This window comes from Octopus sinensis, linkage group LG11, assembly GCF_006345805.1.
Source record: "Octopus sinensis linkage group LG11, ASM634580v1, whole genome shotgun sequence".
NCBI lineage: Eukaryota > Metazoa > Mollusca > Cephalopoda > Octopoda > Octopodidae > Octopus > Octopus sinensis.
The window spans coordinates 4,953,991-4,981,516 of NC_043007.1; the positions used below are offsets into that span (position 1 = coordinate 4,953,991).

Consider the following 27,526-nt stretch of genomic DNA (forward strand, 5'->3'; position numbering starts at 1 on the left):
TTTATTGGCCCCGAACAGAGGAAAGGCAAAGCTGACCTTTGTAGGATTTGAATGTAAAGAGTCAGAACAAGTAGCCCCAAGGCATTATAAAAACTATTTTCTAACTTTGGCACATGGTCTCAAATTTGAGGAGTAGGGGTCAGTCAACAAAATTAAGGCTAATACATGACTGATATTTTATTTTATTACTGACCCCACAGGATATAAAGCAACATTGATTTTGCATGATTTGAAAGCCACAAATTCCAAAATGTCAGTTGAGGGATTTGGACAATTATACAAGCCTTAGTTCATAACTCATTCTATTTTTATTGACTGGGGTAAGAAAGATAAAAAGCAGTTAACAAATAATAATAATAACTGTTTCTAAATTGGGCACTAGGTCAGCCGCCAAGGTCGACTTTGCCTTTCATCCTTTCGTGGTCGATAAATAAAGTACCAGTTTTGCACTGGGGTCAATGTAATCGACTTAATCCCTTTGTCTGTCCTTGTTTGTCCCCTTGTGGGTAGTAAAGAAATATTTTGGGGTAAAGGGAGCTAGTTGATCATGTCAATCTCAGTCCATAACTGGTATTTTAGTTTATGAAGCCCAGGGCTATGAAAAGTAAAGCAGGATTTACCCTCAGAAAGTAAAGAACCACCACTGATACCAAAATGTGTGCTTTACAAAACTTTAACAATTTTTCCAGCTCACTTCATAATGATTTCAAATTTTGGCACAAGGCCAGCAATTTCAGGGGAGTAGGTAAGCTAATTACATCAACCCCAGGGCTCAACTGGCCCTTATTTTATCAACCCAGAAACAATGAAAAGCAAAGTTGGCCTTGCTGAAATTTGAACTCAGAACATAAATACTGCAAAGCATTTTGCCAGCTTCCTACCTTCAGCTCCCTTAATAACTTAATAATAGCAACAATTATAAGAATATTTTTTCTTTAGATAATATTTTAAAAAATAAACCCAAAAAAAACAACAATTTCCTCAAAATTTGAACTTTCTGTCTAATCACAGATTCAGTCCCCAAAAACAAGCTGAAAAGGAGAGCAACAGCCATTCTGCTCCTTCCTCGCCACCAGTTCAGCACCTTTGTAATGCTATCTCATACTCTTTCTGGGCCACCTTCTCTAAACAACTTTTTTAGCTTTAGAGATGAGATCAAAAACAGCACCAAGAGCCCAGCTGACCTCCACTCTGTTTATCTTTTTGGTTAACTGCAAAGATAAAAAAAACAGAAATTTTACATATACACAAGCATGTCAACACACAAAGTGCATTCCAGAAGTCTTGAAACATTTTCCAGGAGAGACATTTATGAATTTCCAAGAAGTACTAAACTTTAATCTCCTTCAAAATAACCCTTACCTGCTTTCCAAGTACAGAATCTCATATTTCACAAGTCTTGAAAGGCACAAAGCAAGTGAAATTTGATGATAGGGAGGAGGAGGAGCTACAGTTCTGTGACACAGAAGACAGCTGGGAATTCCTGCCGGACAGCTTGCTGGGTGCCACAGACCAAATCTATGGCTGGTGTGTGTTAAATATTATTTTCACATTTTATAATTGTGGAACAGCTACATTTTTATATAGAGAGACCATAAAAAAATAGTGTGGGGAGAAAGACCATCTCTGCTGAGGTTAGAGAGAACAAATTAAATTTTTTAAAAATATAAATACAAACTCGTACAACATACTTACTTCAATAATTTTATTAGCTTCCAAGGTATAGCCATCTTTCAATACAGAGTATATATAACACAAATCCAAGCATAAAAATGGCTTTTCAGAATTTTTCTGATTGCAGGCTAAAAAGGAAGAGACAGAAAAGAATATTTTCTTTATTTGATCAAAGAAGAAGTGGGAAAATGGAATGTTGTGATGTCTATGATATTTATACTGGCCCCAGGAACATAATTAAAGTAAATGAAGGAGGTTAAAGAGAAAGGAAAATGAGATATTGTTATATTTATGCTTGCTTCATTAACCATAAGTAATCTAAATAAAGGGATATAAAATTGCTTCAGAAATAAATTTTAAAATCTGTGAATTGGAACATGTTCCTGTGGCAACTTTTTCTCTACATTTTAACCTTCTCTTTTAACTGGATGAAGATGTGTCTCTAAACTTTGCTGACAGGGTTACCAAATATTTTATGACACTGTACGCAACTAATTCTTTTTTTTTTTTATATATCTTAACCCTTTTAATACTAACCCACCTGGGACCACCCGTGATTCTATCATAAAAACTTTCTGTTTTAAAGCAATCTAAATTAAGACAGTCAAATAAATTTCCATGTAAATTTAGGATTTCCAAACTAACCCTGGACAGCTGCTTGCTGGAAACTATTAACAGCTACTTTTCCACCTTCTGGACCTGAAAAATATGATTATTAATGACACTAATTAATAACAATGGTAAAGATTGCTCTCAGATATAAAATTATTCATCAATCAAATTTACTCTTTCAATAAACAACATCTTCAGCGGGAGTTCTTACCTGCTCATTTAAAATGATAGAAACCAAAGTCAACTAGCCCTTAAATAACATCTTCCAGTGTTAAGATATAAAGGTATTTCACTATCCAGGCAACAGTCTGCCTTCAAAATATTACTGATTTCATGTGTGTGATTTTAAGGAGATTTAACTGCTACATCTAGCAGGTCAAGTACTTGCATACAATGGACCCAGTAGGCATGAATAACCCATAACTGGGTACTTACCCTCAATAACAAATGAGTACTAACGTTGTGAACCCTTGAATGTTTAATTCATAGATGCAGGTATGGCTGGTAGAGTTAGAGAATAAATTTCAAGTGTGGAAGCAAGGCTTCGAATCAAAGGGTTCTAGCAAAGACCAAAGTCCTAGTAAGTAGGAAATCAGACAATTTACTAATCCCTTCAAAGAAATGTCCCAGCTCAATATGCAGAAAAGGTGTGATTATAAATTTCATATAGGGTATCCAGTGCAAATTGTGGATAGATAAGAGATGCAAAAATCACAGGTAGGTTAACAGAGAAAGTAAGCTTTGTGTGTGGAAGATGTACAGGAAAAATAAACACTAAGAACACACAGGAAAAGGATTTCCTCAAATGCTTAGAGGGTCCTTAGAGTAGTAGATAGTTTTTGTTACCTAAAAGGCCAAATTAGCAGTGGAGGAAGATGCTCTGAAAGCTTAGTTATAAGACTAAGAACCGGCAAGGCAAAGTTACCTCTGTTGGTAACTGTTATGGTGAGAATGGACTCATAAGTAGCCGAACTCATATAAGTAGCAGTGTCTTTGATTGGAGATAAAATGGGAAAATTGCAGGAAATCGAAAGGTGTCATTTGAGAGTTTGTGGAGGCACGGGAAATTGTTAAGAATCCGTTATAGCTCATTGAGAGTGAGTTTGGGAATTGTAACATATGTTGGCAGAGTACTTGGGAATAGAACAAGAGGAGACAGTTTGTGTGTCTACCCCGTTTTGTAGTATTGTAAATCCCATTGTGATAGTGTAGGATATGAAAGTGATATCTAGCAATAACAAGTGAAATGTGGGGATGAGGACATCCACTAGGATAATCACAATATAAAAGTGGTGACGAGTTGATTTGCAGTTTATATTGGTTATTAGCAATCTTTTATAATACAAAAAATTCGTTAATTATGGAAGACATTTAGCTGGTATATTACATCCATACCTGGATGATATATTAAAAGTGAATCTTGTGATAAGCATGCCGAGCACAGAAAAATATGTTTCTGAAAAAGAAGGGATTATGGTTTCACACCAAGTGAGGAAAAATGTGAATTTTCCTTACCTAAAACTAAGTATTTAGGACAAATTATCAACAGGAATGGATGATGACCGGACCCACCAAGGGCAGACGCAATCAAGGGTATGCCTCATCAAACTAATATAACAACCTTACAAGCTTATCTAGGTCTAAAGAATTATCAAAATTACATACCAGATATGCATGAATTGAAAACTCTACAATATAATTTTCTGAAAAAATATGTGAAGTGGAATTGGTCAAGTAATTGCCAAAAGGTGTTCAGCAAAAAATATTAATATCAGATTTGTTGCTGGGTCATTTTGATCCTGCAGCGGAGATTGTTGTAGCTTCTGACGCTTCTGGATACTGCATAGGAGCAGTAATGCTACATAAGTATAAACAAGGAAATATGAAAGCAGTGGTTCATGCCTCATGTTCTCTGATAGTGGCACAGAAAAACTATAGTCAAACAGAGAAAGAAGCTCTAGCGATCATTTTTGCTATGAAGAATTTACACAGATTTTTGCACAGGAGAAGTTTTCAGCTACAAATTGATCATGGACCATTATTATTATCAATTTTCGGTTTGATAAAAAGAATTCCTAAACAAGACAGTAAATAGTTTACAATGCTGGGGTACAATATTGTTGAACTACAACTGTAAGTTGGAGTATACACCATCCAAGAGGTTAGGCCATGTGGATTGTTTATCAAGGCTAATTCCAAAAAATACAGAACTATTCAAAGATACTGTAATTGCCACTTTGCAAGTGGGAAATAAAATAAAAAAAAAAAATTTTGTATAACGTCATTCGGGAGCCACCAGTAACTGTTCAAGATATGAAATTAAAATCAGAGAATGACAAACTCATTGCAAAGATGAAAGAAACATTGAAGAAAAAATAAAATAAAAATATACATAAATATAATAAAAATATACATAAACACAAACATGAAGCATTTTTCAATGTGTGATAATGTGTTGATGTATACACACACACAGAGTTGTAGTGTCATCCACACTACAAAAGCATATATCAAGTGAATTTCATATGGGACACCCAGGAATTTCAATAATAAAATCAGTAATGAGGAGTTACATGTGTTGGCCTACTATGGACTGTGATACTGAACTGTTGTGGCAAGAGTCATTGACACCCCTGGGGGATTGCAAGAATGGACTAGCCGAACTTTTATAAAGAGTAGTGGTCGGTAGTTGTCAGGGAGAGAGTGTTTTGGTAGTCTCATGATGTCGTGTGAACGCATTGGTCAAACTCCACTACATAATTTATCTCTGCCCACCTGTGGCTAGATATAAAAGTGGCGACAAGATATTCAAAGTTTGCGTAGGACATTTAATTTGTTTTTATTTGATACGAAACCAAAGAAGAAAAATAATTAACATGGAAAATTTGTTGGGTCACTTGGTACAGTTGCAACAGCAGTTACAACAACAACAACTGCAACAACAACAATATCAACAGTAAATGGAAGTAATTTTGAAATTTGAAAATACTTCAGCTTCATTCTTGTCAGACAGTGTAGCAAATTTAATTGGAGAATTTATTTATAATCCAGAAGAAGGTACTACTTTTTCTTCAGATTTTCAAAGATACGAAGAAATCTTCAAAGATGAATGTAAAAATTGGAATGATAAGAAGAAAGTGCAACTACTTTTAAGAAAGTTATCCCCTGCCAAAAACGAAAAATACTGGAAATATATTCTGCCAAAGAAATCAGATGAGATTTGTTTTGATGAAACAATTAATTTATTATTGAGGTTTTTCAGTGAAAGAAGTCCCCTGTTCAATACTCATTGACAATATTTAAATTTAGTTAAAAAGGATGATGGAGATTTTGTCCCCTATGCTGGGGTTATTAACAGAGAGCATGAAAAATTCAAATTATATGAATTAACCCCAGACTTGTTCAGATGTCTAATTTTTGTTCAAAGGTTAACAGCAAGAAATGATGCCGATATACATTCCAGTATATTAATGAAATTAGAATAAGACCAAAAATTAACTCTACAGGCAATGGCTGAAGAATGTCAGAAGATGAAAAATTTAAAGCACGACGTGGATAAAACTGAAGAAAAAGATTGCTCTCAGATACGTGTGTGTTGACCTAAAATGGATAAGAAAAAAGAAAAACGAAAGTCAAGCCCAAATCCATGCTATGGTTGCAGAGGTTTACATTTTAAAAGTAATTGTCCTTTTAGAAATTGTAAATGTTTTGATTGTGGAAAAATTGGACATAAAAGCTTAACATTGTATAGGGAAGCAAAAAAAGGGTCAAACAAAAAAAATTCTAGAAAGAAGGTATTGCTAAAAAAAATTCTAAGTGAGGCTCAGAAAAGAAAATTTGCGTCCATAAAAATGATTAACGTGAATATCAAGTTACAATTGGATACAGGCAGCGATATCAGATATTTAATACAGATACATGGAGAAAAATAGGAAAAATTAGATTAAAGGAAACTTCGAAAATTGTGAGAGGTGTTTCGGGAAAGAAATTGCATTTTATGGGTGAAGTGGTAAGTGATGTTACATTTCGTGGTAAAAACTTTGAGAGTCAAAGTTTTTGTGTTGAAAAATACAACAAATTTATTTCAAACAGACTGGATGGAACTATTTAACTTATGGGACTTACCCATAAATATTTTTTGTAAAAATGTGAATGGTTCTTCTGCTGGTACAAATAAGGTGTTGGAGGATTTAAAAAAGAAAAAAATTTTTCCTGAAGTTTTTTCTGAGGAATTAGGTCTTTGCACCAAAAGAGAGGTGAAGTTTCAAGTGAAAGAAAACGCTATACCAGTATTTAAAGCAAAAAGAATGGTACCCTTCACAGCATTGGAACAAGTCAATGAAGAATTGGATAAACTTGAAAAGTTTGGCATTATTGAAAAAATTGATTATTCAAAATGGATATCGCATACAGTTTATGTTAAGAAAAATACGTAAATAAAATCTGAGTATGTTAGGTAGGGCATTAAGCCACAGAGACCATGCCAGTTGAGGGGTCATGTATTGTGACTTATGACCTCACTGCTGCTGGCACCACACAAAAAGCACCCAGTATACTCTGTGGAATGGTTCATGTTAAGCAGATAATAGAGCTTGGTACATTCTTCCAATTTGTCAGCTCCTGTCAAATTGTCCAACCCATTCCATAATGGAAGGAGGATGTTAAATGAGGACAATGATGATGGCTGTGTAGTTGACATGTTTGCTTCCTGACCACATGGTTTCAGGGTTCAATCCCACTACATGGTAACCAGGGTAAGTATCTTCTACTATATCACCAGGCTGGCCAAAACCTTTTGAGTGAATTTGTCAGACAGAAACTGAAAAAAACCTCATCATGTGTGTGTGTGTGCATGTCTCTTTCTTTTGACGTCATGTAATGGTTGTAAACAAGTGTTGTTTGTTTTTAATCTTCCATTGGAAAATTGCCCACCCACGGAGAAATATTACCTTGTTTGGAAATAGGTGAGGGTTGGTGACAGAAAGAGCATCCAGATGTAGAAAATCTACCTTAATGAATTCTATCCAACTCATGCAAGAATGCTAAAGGGGGTATTTTTTTTTCTTTACTGCCCACAAGGGGCTAAACATAGAGGGGACAAACAAGGACAGATAAAGGGATTAAGTCGATTACATCGACCCCAGTGCGAAACTGGTACTTTATTTATCGACCCCAAAAGGATGAAAGGCAAAGTCGACCTCGGCGGGATTTGAACTCAGAACATAATGACAGACGAAATACCGCTAAGCATTTCACCCGGCGTGCTAATGTTTCTGCCAGCTTGCCACCTTAAAGGGGGGTATTAAAACAAAAAAGGTGATGATGAAGTGAGTGAACTTCATTACAGAATTAAGTCAGTTCAAACATTTTGTGTCTGCAGAAAGAATAAAATTCTTACCAATGAGGTTCATGTCAACAGCTCGATCGTAGAAGTAAGAGAATGCCCTAATGTCGTGGTTGGTCAGTTCTAGAACAGGTTTCATATTTTCCTTGACATACTTACTTGTAGCAGCATAGCAGTTGTCAAAATTACTGTTACCAGCAGAACTGAAATGGTAAATGGTGGTATCAGAAAGTTCCTGCATTCATGTTTAATAAAACAATAATTTATTTGCCTAAGTTTTACCATCATCTCCTTCGAAATAGTCCCCTTGCACAGCAATATACCGGTGCCAGAGTTCCTGCCGCTTTTGGAATCTGGCCTGGAAGTTCTTTTCCATAAGTGAGTCGAGGACCTTCCGCAATTCACTCTGGATTTCATCAATGGTGTTAAAACAGCAGCCTTTGAGCTGCCTTTTCATCTTGGAGAAAAAAATGGAGGTCCTCAGGTGCTAAATTTGGTGAATAGGGCAGATGTGGAAGCAATACCATGTTGTTTTTGGTGAGAAACTCCTGAGTGAGGAGAACTCAGTGACAAGATACATTGTCATTGTAAAGAATCCAGTTCTTTGTGCTCCACAGACATGGGCGGTTTTGCTGAATGGCCTCCACCCTCAAATGCTTCAAAATGTCACAGGAGAACTCTTGATTAATAGTCTGACCCTTGGGGTGGGGGGACAAATCCTTGATGTCCAACATTGCAGATGTCGAAAAAGCAAGCATACTCTTGATTCAGCTGCAGCTCTGTTGGACCTTCTTTGGTTGTGGAGATAAAGGGCTCTTCCGTTGTGATGATTGCTGTTTCGTCTCAGGATTGTACCTGCAGACCCAACTCTCATCGCTGGTGATGATCCTTGAAATGAAGGATAGCTCATCAGCAGCACACGGACAGAGATCTTGATGGACATTGACACAATGTTCTTTCTACTTAGGGGTCAGCAGTCACGGGACAAACTTGGCAGAGGCATGCTGCATGTTCAATTCATCATCATCGTTTAACGTCCATTTTCCATGCTAGCATGGGTTGGACGGTTCGACCGGGGTCTGGGAAGCCAGAAGGCTGCACCAGGCTCCAGTCTTATCCAGCAATGTTTCTACAGCTGGATGCCCTTCCTAGCCAACCACTCCGTGAGTGCAGTAGGTACTTTTTACATTAGAACTGCCTGCATGGACCCTTGTGACAGACCAACAACATGAACAATCCATTGATTGTCCTCCAATGATGCATTCTCTCCACATCTACAGGTCTCCAAATTTTCCTCTTGGCAAGTCTTCCAGATCACTTCCAGGGACATTCTTCTGCTTTTGAAGTGCCCACACTGCTCAAAACATTGCCTACAACCCGTTGCATCATTACTATAAGCTTGCCAAAGCATGCTCAATGTCCCTAGCGTACTTCCCAAGTTTAACGCAAAATTTCATGCTGGTCCTTTCTTCCTGTCCTTGACAAAATCGCAGGCTACAGCATACACGTGATCATAAAAACACAAATTTCACAAGTTGCAAAGTAAACAGGAATGTCACAAAATTTCACAAAGATATACATCTGGAGGATGCCAAGAGCACCATCCGAGTGTGATCGTTGCTGGAGCAGCCAACTGGCTCCGTGCCGGTGGCACGTAAAAGGGCACCATTCAAGAATGATCGTTACCAACATTGCCTTACTGGCACCTGTGCTGGTGGCATGTGTAAAAAGATTCGAGCGAGGTCGTTGCCAGTACCGCCTGACTGGCTCCCATGCTGGTGGCATGTAAAAACCACTACACTTTTGGAATGGTTGGTGTTAGGAAGGGCATCCAGTTGTAGAAACTCTGCCAAATCAAGATTGGAGCCTGGTGCAGCCATCTGGTTTGCCAGCCCTCAGTCAAAATCGTCCAACCCATGCTAGCATGGAAAGTGGATGTTAAACGATGATGATGATGATGATGATGAAAATGTTGGAAGGACTTGTACCATACATTAGCTTTAAAAGTTACACAAACAGCAGAACAGGGCACCACTGCATAGTACCAAAGATCCCAACTTTACCATCAAACAGGACCAGATACTGCAACTGCTTGGGTTTCAAGGGCCCATAGTTCTACAATGTCCTTCCAAAAAGCCTGAAGGACCTGCATGGTGTGGATGTAAATGTCTTCAAAACAAAACTGGATCGCTTCCTGTTTGGCTTTTGGTGAAAAAGGGAGTTCAACACAGCTGCCCTCTGAGTTTCTTGCCATGATAAAGGTTCATCTGGGATCTTGGACAGTAAATCAAGTTGTTTCTTGAAAACATCTACCTCTACTCAATGAAGATCCCTCAGATGTGTTGGCAAGCATTAAATTGCTTTAGGCCCTTAAAACGAAAGCTACTGCAGTACATGTTGCTCAATCGACAATTGTCTCAGTTTGCCCAATGCTTTATGAGAAGTGGAAGCCTGTTGTATATGGGTGCAAATATGGTAATTCACCTTGCCCCCCCCCTGCTTGACAACCAGTGTTGGTTTGTTTACAGCCCCATAATTTGGCAAAAGAAACAGACAGAATATATACCAGGTTGCAAAATAAGTACTGGGGATCAGTACAAATCAGTACGCTTGCATGGCTGCAGTCCAATGACTGAAACAAGTAAAGGATAAAAGATATTAACCCCTTTAATAATATCACAACTCAACCAAGAGCAATAACTCATGCTTGCAATACAGAAAAAAAAAATAAAAAGGTTTATGGTTTACCTAACTTGATAAGTTTTCCCTGAATAGGACCAGCTGGTTTGAGTATTCTCTTGTATACATACTGATTTCAGTTGAAGAGGAGCAGCTGAAAAGGAAACGAAGTTAAAATTAATTTTCATGCATGTTTAAAAAAAATAATTCTTCAGTTGTTTCGGAATAAAGTGCAGAGCAGGAAACTTCTATCTAGTTCTGCAACAGAAATGAAGATAGCTTGGACGAAGTTAGTGAAAGATGTTTAAGCTCTACCTGCGACGATTTCATCTCAATCGAAGGAGAGGAGCTTTCTCCGTCTGGGTTGCGGATCCGTGGAACAAGCTGCCAGACGAGATGGTGAAGATGCCGACGACCGCTTTGTTCAAAGTCTCCCTTGACCTCAAGTGGCCTGAACTCTTTACATGAACACCACCCTGTACATAACTCCATGTCCCTCTACATGGCCTTGCTTTTTGCTTTTGAGCCAAAAAATTAACTAACTAACTAACTATTATAAGTCATTTAGACCAAACCATTTTATATTATAAAGAGAAGGAGCCAATCACTTAATAAATATACATGCTTTCCTTGGTTAAATTAGATTCTGATAGGTTTTACCATGCATACACAATGTGTGCACATACATTCATACATACATGAATGCATGCACAGACATACGCCTGATCAAAAAGTATCAGAACTGGTGTTATAAAAAGACAATTACAACACATATCATCATCATCAAGACAAGATACAAAACAAAGCAAGCAGAGTGTGTTGGGTTTACGCAGAGGAAATAGGAAGAAATAGAGAAGTAAAATTTTCTATGTTTCGAGTATAAACTCATATTCTGAAAGAATAGACAAGGAGAGAGAAAAATGGAGAAAGGAACTTACATGCATCTAATAATCACTGCACCCTGATGTATATTCATATACATTCATATCTATTTCTTTACTACCCACAAGGGGCTACACTCAGAGAGGACAAACAAGGACAGACAAATGGATTAAGTCGATTATATCGACCCCAGTGTGTAACTGGTACTTATTTAATTGACCCCGAAAGGATGAAAGGCAAAGTTGACCTCGGCAGAATTTGAACTCAGAGCGTAACGGCAGACAAAATACCGCTAAGCACTTCACCCGACATGCTAACGGTTCTGCCAGCTTGTCGCCCTGATATACATTCATATCTGAATGCATATTAATATACAGCCATACACACATATCCATATTGATTTGTAACATAGTACTGTGAAATACTGGTACAATATTTTATCAAATCAAGGAAGGCTGAAAGGCAAAAGATTGATCCAGCCAGGATTTGAACTCAAAATTAAAATTAAACCAATGAAATATTCTAGAAAATTCTATTAGATGGTCTACTAATTCTACTAACCCGCCGCCCTTCATAAATACAGATTAATACACTAATAACTTTTAAGGCTGTCCCCTACAGAATTGTTATCAATGCACCGTCATTCACAGATACTAATGAATGTGTCTTTTAAGCGAACAGTTCGCACGCAAAGTGATTTCATCCAACTTTACATTCTTGGTTCAAATTCTGCTGGTGTTGATTTTGCCTTTCATCCTTTCGGGGTTGATAAAATAAGTACTAGTTAAACCCTGGGGTTGATTTAATTGACTTAGCCCCTCCCCCCAAACCTACTGGCCTTCCCAAAATTTGAAATAAATATATTACTAACTCTCAGTTTTGTCCGAAACTTCAAACCTGGTGGCCATCAAACCAAGTCCAAGGTAACTGAAAATTAAACAAAGAAAAGAAAAACAAAAATATAATTTAATACACCAGTGCATAGAACAGTACATTTAATACATTGGTTCATTTAGCATTAACCATTGGATACCAACTGACAAAGACTACCACTGGTTCTATGATACAGAATTCAGGTCTTAAAATGAACAGTATTAAAACCTTCTATGGCCATATTTCCTGCTAATTTATGTTCCAAACACTGGCTTAGTATGCCTTCCTACTATAGGCACAAGGCCTGAAATGTGTAGGAGGAGAAGGGCTGGTCACCTACATCGACCCCAGAACTCAACTGGTACTTATTTTGTTGGCTCTGAAAGGATGAAAGGCAAAGTCAGCCTCAGCAGAATTTGAACTCAGAACATAAAGATATGGGTTCAAATCACATGATCAGCCTTTGATCTTTTTCCATCCTAGGGGTTTTTTAACCCAATATTCTACACACTATTATGTATAGCTTTATCTACTTCAAGTTCTATAAAAATAATTTCCTTTCCTTTGAGGCAGCTGTGCAATTACTGAAACAAGTAAAATAAAAGTATACCTATGAGTGTATAAATTGTATCTTTGTCCAAATAAAGTTACAGATTCCTTGAAGTCGTCCCCAACCTGTTGCAATGTTTCAGGCTTTGATGGTACAAATGTGATCTGGGTTGAGCCTCCACCAAGATCCAAAGCTACAGCGGTTTTCTCAGGTGTATCGAGTAAATCTGTTTACAAATCAAAATAGGTTGTTAGTCATCTACACAACTGTTGTCGTCTTTGGATTTATGGTGATAAGGAGATGAAAAGGAAGTTTGTAAGAGATAATGACAAGGAGGATGGTGATGATGATAACAGTGATGAAAACGAACTAATCAGTAGAGTGTCTGAGTAATTTGCCTTGATGATTCATTCTTTTTTTGTTTTAATTAATGTAATTTGTAACGGGATTTCCCATAAGTTTTTACGCATCACTGTCAAATTTCAGCCCAAAGCGCTCAATTTTTTTTTTACAAGAAAACATATGTACCCACTGACAAAGGGACATGAAACACACACACACACACACACATTCAATAAATCATTATTCAGAGAAACAAGTGTATGCATGTCTTGTTTTATTTCTTCTGTTGACAATCCAACATGTTAGTGCTGTCATGCAAGAGAGTGTCATACACAAGAAATCATTATCCAGTGATACCATATTTAATGTAATGAGCATAAAAAATCTAATTAAAAATAGTTATGTAGTGATGAAAACACAACGCCAGCTCATTGAATCATCATCATCGTCGTCGTCATCATCGTCATCATTATTATTATTATCATTATTATTATTATCATCATTATTATTATTATTATCATTATTATTATTATCATCATTATTATTATTATTATCATTATTATTATTATCATCATTATTATTATTATTAAGAAGGCAGTGAGCTGGCAGAATCATTAGCACACCAGGCAAAATACTTAGTGGTATTTTATGGCTTTACACCCTCACATAAGTAATGTCCTGCATTTCAAATCATTCATAAAAAACAGTCTGACCATGAGAAAAATATGACCTTGCTTAGAAACAGGATAAAGGTTAGCAACAGGAAAGGCATACAATCTTAGAAAATCTACCTCAAAAAATTTTGTCTGACCCATGTAAACATGGAAAGGCAGATGGTAAACCATTGATGATGATGATGATGCTACATGTTAACTTTGTTCATGGAGGGAGTGCAATTTCTACAGCTGGATGCCCTTCCTAACGCCAACCACTCCATGAGTGTAGTGGGTGCTTTTTATGTGCCACCTGTACGGAAGCCAGTCGAGGTTGGAAACGGCCACAATCGGATGGTGCTTTTTATGTGCCACCAGCACGGAGGCCAGTTGGGGCAGCGCTGGCAACGGCCACGTTCGGATGGTTCTCTTATGTGCCACTGGCACTGGTATCACAGCTACAATTTCCATTGATGTTGATCGATTTCGAGTTTGATTTTCAAAATAATGATGATGATGATGATGATGATGACAAGGAAGATAGTAATAAAGATGGGTGTAGTGATGATAGTGGTAGTAATGGTGGTGGCGATGATGATTATGGTGACAATGATAATGATGGTGGTGATAACAATGGCGACGATGATGAGAACTATGAAGGTAGTGATGAGGTATGAAAAGAGAATACCCTCCATCAGGCATTTGCCCAAGGGAAAACCCTCCATCAGGCATTTGCCATATCCTGAAGGCCTTACTTCCCTGGGCATGGATACACTGAAACTCCGACGTTTGGCAGACACCCATAAAATCAATAACCATCTTACAAACAATACCTCTGAGCACCTTTTCAAACTCCACCCGTCTAACACCCGTGGACATGTTTACAAAGTCAGAAAACAGCACAGCTCCTTCCATGATTTTCCGAAACATTTTTTCATGCTGAGAGTTGCTGAAGCATGGAACAAACTGCCGGCATCAGTTGTTAGTTGTCGGAGCACTGCATCCTTCAAAACTTCCATGCTTCCTGAGATTCGCCAACACTACACCTGATCTCCTCCCCTCCATACACACAAGCAAGCATGTATCTGACTCATACACTGTTCACTTCCCAGACATTTGTACATTACTGCATATACTTTATACGCATTTTCGACAAATTGTGGTGCACCTGAGCACTGTATACAATAACTTCATTATTATTATTATTATTATTATTATTACTATTATTATTACTATTATTATTATTACTATTATTATTACTATTACTATTATTATTATTATTAAAAGCAACAAATATGAATGTATGGATTATCTCCCTTAGACTAAAGGCGCTCAGCCACAGTTTCCAAGACTCCATGGAAACGATACACTGACACGCAGGTCGACGATGAACAGCGAAACTTCGAAGTCACTATCAATAGAAATAGTGAATCCCTTATTCAATTAATATTTGCTATTTTTGGATAAAAACACGTACACACGAAAACTTGAATTCAACACAAAGTGTGTCCAGTGTCTGGAGAAAAGACATGTCCAGGGTATTCCGTCCGTGAGCACAATCACACACACACACACACACACACACACGCACATAAATATATACGTGGTCAAGTGGAATCATTGTTGTGACCAATCGTCCAACCCATGCCAGCATCGAAAGCAGACATTAAATGATGAAGATAAACAGGCGAGGGTTGGTTAGAGGAAGAGCCTGGGGGGTCATAGGAAATCTGCTTCCACAAACTGTCTGACCTGTGCAAGCATTGAAAGCAGGGATATTAACATGACGATGGTTAACAACCATCAAGACGTGTGCATATGCATGTTTGTGTGTATGCGTGCGTGAGTGCACACATTGCAGGAGTGGTTGTGTGGTAAGTAGCTTGCTAACCAACCACATGGTTCCAGGTTCAGTCCCACTGCGTGGCATCTTGGGCAAGTGTCTCCTGCTATAGCACCGGGCCGACCAATGCCTTGTGAGTGGATTTGGTAGACGGAAACGGAAAGAAGCCTGTCGTATATATGTATATATATATATGTATGTGTGTGTTTGTGTGTCTGTGTTTGTCACCCTAGCATTGCTTGACAACCGATGCTGGTGTGTTTACGTCCCCGTAACTTAGCGGTTCGGCAACAGAGACCGATAGAATAAGTCCTTGGGTCGATTTGCTCGACTAAAGGTGGTGCTCCAGCATGGCCACAGTCAAATGACTGAAACAAGTAAAAGAGTAGAGAGTATGACTAGTGTTATATCTGTCACTACTACACATTTCAGACTAGCAACTCAGTGAAACTTTTTAACACACATGAGCGTGGGATGGTGATGACAGCAGGGGTCAACAAAGTTCTGGCAGTGATTTCTTTTCACTATGTAAAACACTGATTCTCAAAGGGATACTTACCAAGGAGATAGTTGACCGTCAGCCAGCTGTAAATTCCTAAAACAAGTAAAGAAAAGGCCACAGGTTATAAGCATAATATCTACATATATATATATATATATATATATATATATATATATATACATATATATAAAGTTAATCCAAACAAGAAAGCACAAAAAAACACAACAACGCGAGGACGTGGAACAAATATAGTATTATTGGACGCTCAGGAAAGAAGGAAAGAAGGAGGGTTTAATGTTTCGAGCGGAGCTCTTCGTCGGAAACATAGGAGAAGGAAAGATCCAGAGAAAGGAAGACAGAGGAAAAAAAATCGCCAACGGTACACACGAGGTCACATACATATATATATATATTTCGTTTTTGGATTTGGTTTGCAAGATTCTTTATATGAGTTCGTGTGTTGAAGCATATTCTGTTGTTTCTGGGGAGAGTCATTTTCTTTTTGTGCCTTATAATGTAACACACTCACTGGTAAAATTTCCACTTAATGATAACTAAGTAATTTTACTAAATTCTTTGTTATATTTAAAATAATTGAAAGAAACACAGAGCCTCTCAGAATATATACAGTAACGAATGGGTTAATTTACATTCCAAACATAAACTTAATAACGACAAAGTTATTTTAAGAAATTCTTCATTATTTTCTAAACTAATTGAAACAAAGGCAGTGTGTTCCAATAAAAATTTGGTATCATATAAAGTCGATTCTGTTATGAAAAGCATAAGAAAAAGTTGACCCAGTATTAATGAAAATGTTAAATAAAATAAAAAGACTCAAAAATCTAAGGTCAGTCTTTGAATGAATATTGCACTAATAACAAACGTAACCATGGATACCAGGAAGAAATTGTATTCGTAGAGTGACTCTGGAATTCAGTTTCGATGAGAAATTAGCCAAGGAAAAATTCAACAATGGGAATAACAACATCCACCCTAAAAACCCAGACTCACCTTCTTTGGTGCCGCTCATTATTTCGGTATTGTTTTTAAGCATTTTGAAAGGAAACGTCTTAAACAGCTTCTCTACCTGGCAAAACACGGAAATAAAAATGCATTACACATACAGAAATTGCAAACACACACACAGACAGACAGAGTAACCTTCGTTATTTTATAATTTTCACATTATCATTTTGTTGAATCATCCACTGATTGTTTCTACAGCTGGATGCCCTTTCAAATGCCAACCACTCCGAGAGTGTAGTGGGTGCTTTTTACGTGCCACTGGCACAGGTGCCAGGAGAGGCTTGCAACAGCCACGATCGGTTGGTGCTTTTTACATGCCACCGGCACGGAAGCCAGTCAAGGTGATGCTGGCATTGACCACGTATGGATGGTGCTTTTTACGTGCCAAGAGAGGCTGGCAGTAAATAAATTCAATATCAAATGGTTTTATATTCCAATAGTTACAACGTTACATACTGAATCGAGATAGAAATGTTCACATCACTACCTCTCTCAAGTAATACTTGGCATTACCTGTGACTTGTACCAAATACTTTGCTGCTGAATACGCATATGCCATCTGGGAGAAATGAATCCATGCCAAGGAACTTGACCCAGTGTTGAACAATACCTGGTCACTGATGGCATGAAACCCGCTAACACAAACAACCAGCTCCTCCGCACTGGCATTGCCCTTGCGGATATCAGGCAGAGAGTGGCTAGGTGAATTGAGACCAAAAAAAAGGTTATTAGTTATGAATTCCACTTCTTCATGGATGCTAGCACCCTACCCAACTGAAGTGAAGACTAAACTTCCTCAGCCATGTCCAGCTCCTATCAATATCCCGAGATGAAGCCAGGCCCCAACTCTTGATTGTAAAGCTTGAGAACAATCCTGTTTCAACTAACATGGGAATCCCCATTGTTGCAGACTTCCCTCATAGTTCAGAAGCACCATGGATTAAACGGAAGAAAGCCAATCACCTAAAAATGAGAATGAGATAATGAAAAGTTGCTTTGGTCAGCTGAGACTACAAGACCAGCTCAACCACCTGCGTATGTGGAGAAGCAGGCCATATTATGGGGTATTGCCACCACCCACCCCTTGCAGCTCAAAAGCTCTTGCAAATGTCTATAAAAATGCAAAGAGCTCCTGTGAAGAAATGGAAAATTGTTGTAGCATTTGGCTTAAGAATATCACATATCATATAGTCCAACAAGCACAATATCACATAACCACAATATAACATGTAGCAGATAGTTTAGTAATCAGAATAATAAGAACACCACCATATGCTTCTTTATAGTTCATGTATCAGAAACCACATGTATCAAATAATTCAAAAGAAGATATCACTTCTGTCATTCTACTGACCTCAAGAAGAATATTCTTGGCAGGTTGTTCACCGAGTAAGCGCAAACCTGCTGTGGCTTTCAGGGCAACTGCACAGGATGACTGAAAGACCTCTGGAACCTCTGATTTGGCTAAATTAAGTAAGGGTAGTAAAGAATCCGCTGCCTGCAATTAGAAAGAGAAAATATTAATATTCAACATATCCACCACCACCATTGCTAACTCCATCAATATCTTTTTACTATCAGTACTTAGCAATGTAAATGGTCAACATCTCGATTATCATCAACATAGCATGCTGCACACTTTAACACCTACATCTGATTTTTTCTTAGGGTACTTTTCTGTAGAATATACCATACTAGCACTATGACCTGACAATGTCAGGTCATAGTGCTAGTGCATGCATATACAATTTTACTCGCATATCTATCTTAAAATGAGCTGCTTGGTGGAGGTCTGCGCTCTCAGAGTGCTTTTCTAGTCATTTTAACGTGGACTTTTGCTATGCTTACATGCATCAGACAGAATTTTGGGGGAAAAATTTCCTATGGCCATGTGCCTTTCCTGTTGCCAACCCTCACTTATTTCCTAAACAAGGTAATATTTACCCTGACTGCCATGTTTTCACAGAAGACTGAAAATGAATGACAAGTACTTGTATGACGGTGGGGCTTGTTTATAACTATCACATGATGTCGAGACACACGCACAGAGGCACCTTTCAGTTTCTGTCTCTCAAAACCACTCACAATGCTTAGTAAAATGCAACTGCCCAATGTGCCACTCTGTGGGACTGAACCTGAAACCATGCAGTTGGGAAGATCATATTTTTGTCCATATGTTCCAAGCCCTACTTGCAACAGAACGCATAAGCAAAACACAGCACCTGATCTATCGAGAAGGGCAGCGATGCCAAGTAAGAATTATCTTGGAATGCAATACCCTCATTTAAGGAAAGCTAGCCGGGAAGGCAAATGCATAATAACGATGATGATGATGATGATGCCAGCTAAAATAGATGTGACACATAGTATTGATTAGAACCATGAACAACTGACTTGTTTAATTAGCTACTTTTGTGCCATAATTTAGCTCCATCCAAGCCAATGAGAGCTAAACCATACAATATAGATGTCCACGACTATTTAAAACCTTAATCAATGATTTTCAAGATGGTTGGGTTTGTTTAAAAGGAGATTCGGCTGTTATTTCTAGCAGATTGAGAAATTGCATACAGGGTTTTTTCTTAATTTTATTTTGTTGTTTAATCTGATTGGGTCGGGCAAGGCTGTGTGGGTGGCAAGTTTGCTTCCCAGCGTTACGGTCACAAATTCAGCCCCACTTCACTTTTCAGGCAAGTGTCTTCTACTACAGCCTTGTGATTGGGTTTGGTAGATGGAGACTGAGAGAAGCTTCTCATATGTATACATGTGTGTGTGTTTCTTTGTTTATGTCTCCTTCACATCATGTGATAGTCGTAAACGAGTGTCACCACCACCCAAGTGGTCTCACTGATTTCCAATATTCTATGAAATCATGGATGGCCATGGGAAATATTGTCTTGCTCAGAAACAGGTGAAGGTTGGTGACAGGAAGAGCATCTGACTGAAGAAACTCTGCCTCAATGACCACTGCCTGACCCATCCAAGCATGGAAATATATGACAATGATGATGTTCATGATGATGATGAGACCTCCACCAAATAAAATGTCGTCTTCTTAGCATCTAGGAATTAAACATGTTTCTTTGTACTCAGTGATAACTCACCTGCTTTGGGTCACTAGCATAAGCTGATAATCCGGGTTTAATTTCATTAAATATATCTTGTATCAATTTCATCTTTTTTCCTGAAATAAATATCAAATTATGAATGAATTGAAGATGAAATGTCATGATTTTCAATGTTAAGTTATACTGGACTAGCACTATGACCTGGCGTTGCCGGGTCATAGTGCTAGTGCATGCATATACAGCTGTGTGCGTGCGCACATACACGCAAGTACTGTCCAAATCTCCCACCAATCACATACAGCTAGCTGGCATTCAATTGGCGTATCAAGTTTTGGGCATTTTGATTGGGTTTTGGATAGAAAATTCACAAAAAAGTCACTTCTATTGATTTTTTAACGGCTTTGCGGGGTGACTGGGGAAGTGTAAAGATGTGCACGACCACCCTTGGACGGTTTTGAATGACCATAGAAAGTGCGAGCCCTCTAACTGAAAAATTGTGGATTTGTATAAAGGACACACACACAGACAGACATTTTGCCATTTATATATGTAGAGATATTAATTACATGTAGCAATTTAAGGCAGGAAAGTGACACATACAAATGTCCTCTGATGGTAACTCTGTTGTGCTTTTCTCTCTCAAATTATTGTTTCTAATGAGTAATATCATATGAAAAAAATTTGATATTTTAATTGGTTATCGGTTATATAAAACCTGGAAAAGACTTATGATGGCTGAAGATTCCAAAGTCAAGACCCCCAGTTGACAAGAGACAATAAATAGAAGTTTGATAACCTGTTATCTCTTATTTGTGTCAGTCATTGGACACACACAAACATATACACATACAAGGTGAGCTTTTCCATCTCTTAAAATTCATTCACAAGGCTTTGGCTGGCCTGGGGCTACAGCAGAAGACACTTGCCCAAGTTGCAATGGGAATGGACCCATAACCATGTGGTTGGGAAGCAGACTTCTCACCAAACATGAGTAAAATAATATCCAAAGGGGACAAGTCTAGTTGAACCTAGACATCTATGTCAGGCAAGGAATTTTTATAAGTTTTAATGTTATATTCTGATATATACCTGTGGTGTTTACCTGTAGACTTATTTTAGTTCTTTTTGCAAGTTCTTAAGTTGGGTATATTTGATTCTGGAATTATTAAGGGGTTCTCAGTTTATTTCATACGTTTTTGAGATTGTACTAGTTTAGGACGTTATCAAAGAAGCTTGAGAGGTGGTTGGATGGAACTTACACTCGCCTCCTTATGAGAGCTCAAAATCTCTCGTGGAAGCATCATCCAACCAAAGTACAAATATATGGGAAATTACCACCTGTATCATCTCTTGTGAAAGGTAGAAGAGTCCAGTTTGCTGGACTTTGTTGTAGAGCTGAAAACGAGGCAATTTCTACTGCTCGCGATACCAGAGGGCGCACACTCTCCTACCCTGATGTAATCTCCAGGGATACAGGCATCCAGCAACAGGACCTCCGTAATGCTATGATGTACCGTGAAGTCTGGCGTAACATAGTAAATTCCATTGTCTCAACCACAGTCGAACAATGAAATGATATTTAATTTGATAGATACAGTGCTTAGGTGAGAGGTATGACTTACATTGCTAATTTAATAATATGGGGTAAATACATTACATATATTTTATGACAAGAGAAAGGAATAAAAACAAAAATAATTCTGCTAAAACTTCAACAATTTAATTAGAAAATTTAGCCAGGATTAAATTTATTCAATTTTAGTTCAGCAGAAGATTGTCTCATCATTGCTTTTATGTCCAATTTTCTATGCTTGCATGGATTGGGCAGAGTTTATTGGAACAGATTCTCTACAGCAGGATGCTCTTCTTGTCCCCAATACCCACCAATTTCCAATCGTGGGAATGGTTTCCCCATGCCAAAACACGTTTTGCGACAATATTAGAAATGAATGATGTTGTTTCTATGACAGCAATGTTCCTCTGCTGCCATCATGCAATGTCAGCACCAAGAGACACAAACACACACACACACACACACACACACAATCTACACACACACACATGCACACATTTAATCATAATCGTTGGTCTGCCAAAATGAATTTAACCAAAGAATAAACAGAAGTGGCAGACAAATAATGTCAACAGTTAATGTCTGAAATACTCACCGTTATCACTGCTAAAACTGAATACATGAATCCTAGAGCCAGTGCTTCCGGCATCAAACATGATGCCATAAGTAACCTTGCTTTCAGGGTGATCCCAGCGGTAAGCTGTAGAAAGCCAAACAACCATAACACAGAGAACAGTAAAACCCGCAGCCCACATCTTCATCTGAAAAGTGAATGAATTCTGTATCCTGTAGAGTTTCCTTCTAGAGTTACAAAGACAAGTATTATTTTCCATTTACCTAATAAGAAAAACAGAGAAAAAATAAATTATATAGTGATACATACATTTTCGTTTCACTTATTTTCTCCAGAGGTCTTGGTCTTTCGTCATAGCATATGTGAGGCTCAACGTTCGAAGGTCATGCTTGACCACCTCATCCCATGTCTTCCTGGGTCTATGTCTACCCTGGATTCCTTCAGCTGTTTGGGAGTGGCACTTCTTCACACATCTATCCTCATCCATCCATAGTACATGACCATACCAACACAAATGTCACTCCTGCACGCCACATCCGATGCTTCTTATGTCCAACATTTCTCTGCGGGTGCTTACACTCTCTCGTGCATGAACATTGACATTACACATCCAGCGAATCTTGCTAGCTTCATTTCTTTAAAGCCTACACATGTCCTCTGCAGTCACAGCCCATATTTCACTACGGTGAAGCATGGCAGTTCGCACACATGCATTGTACAATCTACCTTTCTCTTTGAGCAAGAGGCCCTTTGTCACCAGTAGGGGTGGAAGCTTTCAAAACTTTGCCCAGGCTATTCATATTCTAGTGGTAACACTCTCTGAGCATCCACCCCAACTACTAACTTGGTCACCTAGGTAGCTGAAACTATCAACTACTGATAGTTTCTTCCCCTGGAGTGTAATGGAATCTGTTTTCTAAGTATCTGTGGTGTCTATTGCACTTGTGCATCTACCGCACACGAAAGCTATCTTCTCGGTTAATTTTCCTTTGATGTTGCTGCACCTCTTATGCGTCCATAGCTTACACTAGATACAGCTTATGGAGTTTCTACCTACACCTTTTCTACAGATTGAGCAGGGCCACCTACCTGAGGGTGTGTGTGATAAGTTCACCTTCCTACTTACTAGAACTTTGGTCTTTGCTACATTGACTCTAAGGCCTTTTGAATCTAAACCTAGCTTCCACACACGAAATTTCTTTTCTAGTTCCGGTAGTAATTCTGCTACGAGGGCCAGGTCATCAGCATAGAGGAGCTCCCAGGAGCAACCCGTCTTGTCAACAACAATAATTTCCAGTGTCATATGAAATTGTCCCTGTTATTTATGACATATTTCATATCAGTTACGTTCGTAGGAATAAAAAAATTTCGTTATTAAACTTTTATTAATAAACACATATTCTAAGTTCACAACATATGCAGTTGGGTTTATTTACATTTTTGAAAAAAAAAAAAAAGATACCTTCCCCCAACCCTAAAACAGATTGAAATGCAATAGATCGATACTAGGGTCATAATTATGGGTGGACACTATAGAGGGAACGGTTTTGTTATCCAGCTCTGTTTACGAGTGACCCCTCAGTTTATGGCCACAGGGTATCTCTTTTCTCATAAAAAAACAGGGACAATTTCATATGACACCGTAAATTATTGTTGTTGACAACGCTCTGGAGATAATGTTTTCACCTCAATAGACGTCATTGATTGGTTGAAATTGCCGAAATGCAAGAAAATAAACAAGAAATAGTTTACAAACTACAGAATTTTCTCAAGAAAGCCAAGAGAAAAAGATGTTTTATAAATACATTCTACCAGTATACGAAGTTTAAAAGTGTTTAGTTACAGAGAAATTATTTAAAAAATCTGCCGGTCAAACCGAAAAGATCCCGGACAGAGTACTACGATAGTGGGGACGGAAGAAGAATTTTGGAAAAAGAAAAAATATCCTAATCTATTAAATTAGTTCTGTCAGCGATATTCTGCAGCACCTACGAGTATGGTCGACAGTCGGCAGAGGTAAAGAATACGCCCACCACCCGTTTCCAGCATAACAAAAACCCTAACACTAAACCCCTATTTCTTTACTACCCACAAGGGGCTAAACTCAGAGAGAACAAACAAGGCCAGACAAACGGATTAAATCGATTATATCGATCCCAGTGCGTAACTGGTACTTATTTAATCGACCCCGAAAGAATGAAAGGCAAAGTCGACCTCGGCGGAATTTGAACTCAGAACGTAACGGTAGACGAAATACCGCTGAACATTTCGCCCGGCGCGCTAACCATTCTGCCAAGCTCGCCGCCTAACATTAAGCCCCGAGCGTGTGAATCCTTTACCTTCGCCTGACAGTCCCCATGTAGAAATGAAGCATTAGAGATAAGAAATAAGAGCAGAATAGTATTCTCTGTAGCCATATCATACTCGATTTAGAATGTGACAACAGAAGAAAGAAGGAGATAGATTTAAATATACATAGAAATAGAAATATATTTTATATATATGTGTGTTTTCAATAAGTTGAAAATGTGAATGAACAATAACCGGTACTGTCTCAGCAGTATTGTGGGTCCCCAAGCAATGCGGTGGGTCCTACAATATTTATTTATTGACAGTAAACCAAACCACAAAACACATAGATCGGAATTGCGCCCCTGTATCCGTGAGGTCCTTGGGCAACGACCTGTTGTGCTCCTACATGAAAATGGAATTGACAATAACCCTAAGGTGTCTAGTTCAGGGCCAGTGGGGGTGAAAAGGCTTCAATTTTCAATTACCGAAGCATCACGAAAACCAAGATAGACTCTAGAGTCTAGAGTCTAGACTAAAAAAAAAAGAAACTGTTGACTTGTGACAGACTTTAACTTATTAAAATTTTTGTGAACTGCCTGTATGTAAATGATTGTGACTACACACACACACATATATATATGTACACATATATGTACCAGAGTAAGCACATAAATGTCAAATAAGGTGGAAAAAAGAGTACTCAAATACCAGAGGTAGAGTAATGTGCTTTATTTAAAAGCAGCAGAAATATAAGAAAAGCTGTTACTCAGAGTTTTGTTATATTTCTGCTGCTTTTAAATAAAGTATATATATATATATATATATATATATATTTATTATATAGAAGGAGCTTCTACAGGACTAGAACTGTTTCATTCAAGAGAAATCTTCAGGAAGCTTCCTGAAGATTTCTCTTGAATGAAACAGTTCTAGTCCTGTAGAAGCTCCTTCTATATAATAAATTAATTTTACTCTACTATGTATTGAGTACCTTATTTACTGTGGTTAACCCCGAATCAACTCGGGACCTACATATATATATATATATATATATATATATACATACATACATATAGGGTGGTGAGTTTTTTGAAAGTTCACCTCCAATGGCCTAGCATGTATAAAAAGTCAATAGACAACATATTCTCAATCAATATAAAATAGTGTATATTTCAACACAAGCGAAAACTGCCTTCGACAGCCAATAAAATATATACAATAAAATCACAGGTAAAAGTTATTTTTCATTCCTTTTGAAGACTGCTCTTAAATATGGTTTTCGTTGTTTTGACTACTTCTTCTAGCGTGTGAAAACTGCCTGTTGAAGGCAGTTCTCTATTGTGTTTAAATATATTTTATATATGCAATAAATTTGTTTTTAATTGCGACTATACACACATACATACATATAAGTTAAAAGTTATGGTCGGCCCTAGAGTGACCCTTGGTTTCGCACCTATAAAGCGCTCAGCAGTTTAGGGGACTGGTCAGACTCAAATGGCTGTGGCACAAGGCCAGCAATTTTGAAATGAGGGCCAAGTCGATTGCTTCACTGGTACTACGACCCCGAAAGGATAAATTAAGTACCAGTTACGCACTGGGGTCGATTTAATCCGTTTGTCTGTCCTTGTTTGTCCCCTCTATGTTTAGCCCGTGTGGGTAGTAAAGAAATAGGTACTAATTTGTCGCCTCTGAAATGATAAAAGGCAAAATTGACAACAGCGGCATTTGAACTCGGAACGTAAAATCAGAAGAAATATCGCCAAGCACTATGTCCAGCGTACTAACGATTCTGCTAGCGAGCTGCCATAATAATAATAATAATAATGATGAGAGATAGAATTAGGGAACCTAAGAAAATTTGCTATTAAGTTCTTACTCACCACATATCCATGGTTAATGGTTTTCAGTTAGCACCGCTCTTAACTCAAAGCCCCATAGAATTAAGCTGAATGTTAGAAGACGAATCAATGGTTTTGCCGTTTTCTCTGGTGGGGAAACTTGAATAATATCAAACAAGAGTTATTGTGAAGGGTCAGTTCAACCGAATAAACTTTTAGTTGGTTGTACAACTAGAGAAAAAACCGAGAGAGGAACACGGCCTTCTGATGTGATGTCAAGTTATGTGAAAACTTGGCAAGGATAGCTATTTTTACACAAAACTAGTAACTCTCTCCGCTTTTGTTTTTCTTTTCAGGTTTACCACAGTTTCTGTAAACTACTACTGCTGTCGTTTGCATGGAAATAGCAAACTTTATATATAATATATATATATGTTTGTCCCTTTTCTGTATCTGATAAGAAATTGTATTAACTCGTGATTGTAAAACGTGGCAGGTTGTTGGATAAAACCAATTAAGTGACTGATACACAACACGCAAAAATAAACTGGGTACAATTCAAAAATTTTTAGGAGATAAGAAATATATGTGCTTTGTGTATGTGTGTGTGTGTATATATATATATATATATATATATATATATATATGCACAGACACGTATTGTTTTTTTATTAGTAATCGGCAGAAGTTACAGAATGATTTCTGCCAATTATAAATAAAAACGTAAATATACTCGTGTGTTTCACCTCCATACACTTACAAACCGCTACTAAAATAAAAGTATTTTGTAAATCTAATATTTACATTGTGTACATGCATACAAAAACGGTAAAATTGTCAAAAGGTTGGTGTATTTACCCCCAAAAACCTTGTATATACATACACACATACCCGTGTACAGGCACAATTACAATTCTTAATATTTGCTCTGACATTTGTATGTTATCTTACTTTTAAATCAAATAAGAAATGAAAGGCTGGTTTGCAAATTACCTTTTGTATGTGAGCAGAGAATCGAATAAAGCTGCATTTACGAGGCCTTTCTACATACATTGCCTCGATTACAGTTGGCTTTTATATAATATTTATTTAACAATCTCTCTTCCACTCCTTGTCTCTATGTTTTGCTTTTTTCTTCTCTCTATTCGGAAAAATACTTACTCTTCCTGACCTACCTACTGAGTGCAACTAGTAA

General features: G+C 37.7%; 1 protein-coding gene across 3 annotated transcripts; it reads right to left on the minus strand.

Annotated features, from left to right (window-relative positions):
• Positions 1–179: 179 nt before the first annotated feature.
• Positions 180–27,521, minus strand: LOC115217554 (ectonucleoside triphosphate diphosphohydrolase 5). Of its 3 annotated transcripts, none has more exons than XM_036507031.1 (13): positions 27,325–27,521; positions 22,222–22,461; positions 20,088–20,172; positions 18,338–18,481; positions 16,969–17,044; positions 16,012–16,047; positions 12,675–12,840; positions 12,063–12,118; positions 10,379–10,463; positions 7,685–7,833; positions 2,320–2,373; positions 1,696–1,802; positions 180–1,211 (listed from the first exon to the last, which is right to left on the minus strand). In XM_036507031.1, the coding sequence occupies exons 2-13, from the start codon at positions 22,455–22,457 to the stop codon at positions 1,125–1,127; spliced, it is 1,281 nt and encodes a 426-aa protein (XP_036362924.1). In that variant the 5' UTR covers positions 22,458–22,461; positions 27,325–27,521; the 3' UTR covers positions 180–1,124. The 3 variants fall into 3 exon arrangements, with proteins under 3 accessions (XP_036362924.1, XP_029643143.1, XP_036362925.1); XM_029787283.2 differs by having other exon boundaries at positions 20,088–20,167; positions 22,220–22,461; positions 27,325–27,520; XM_036507032.1 differs by lacking the exon at positions 27,325–27,521 and adding an exon at positions 26,374–26,900.
• Positions 27,522–27,526: the final 5 nt, after the last annotated feature.

Coding starts and splice junctions, on each gene's coding strand:
- LOC115217554 (XM_036507031.1), bottom strand. CDS start 22,457: ATGGAAAATAATACTTGTCTTTGTAACTCTAGAAGGAAACTCTACAGG. Junction 18,482..20,087: donor ATGCTAGTGACCCAAAGCAG/GTGAGTTATCAC, acceptor TTCTAATTGCAG/GCAGCGGATTCTTTACTACC. Junction 12,841..16,011: donor GACGGTCAACTATCTCCTTG/GTAAGTATCCCT, acceptor ATTTGTAAACAG/ATTTACTCGATACACCTGAG.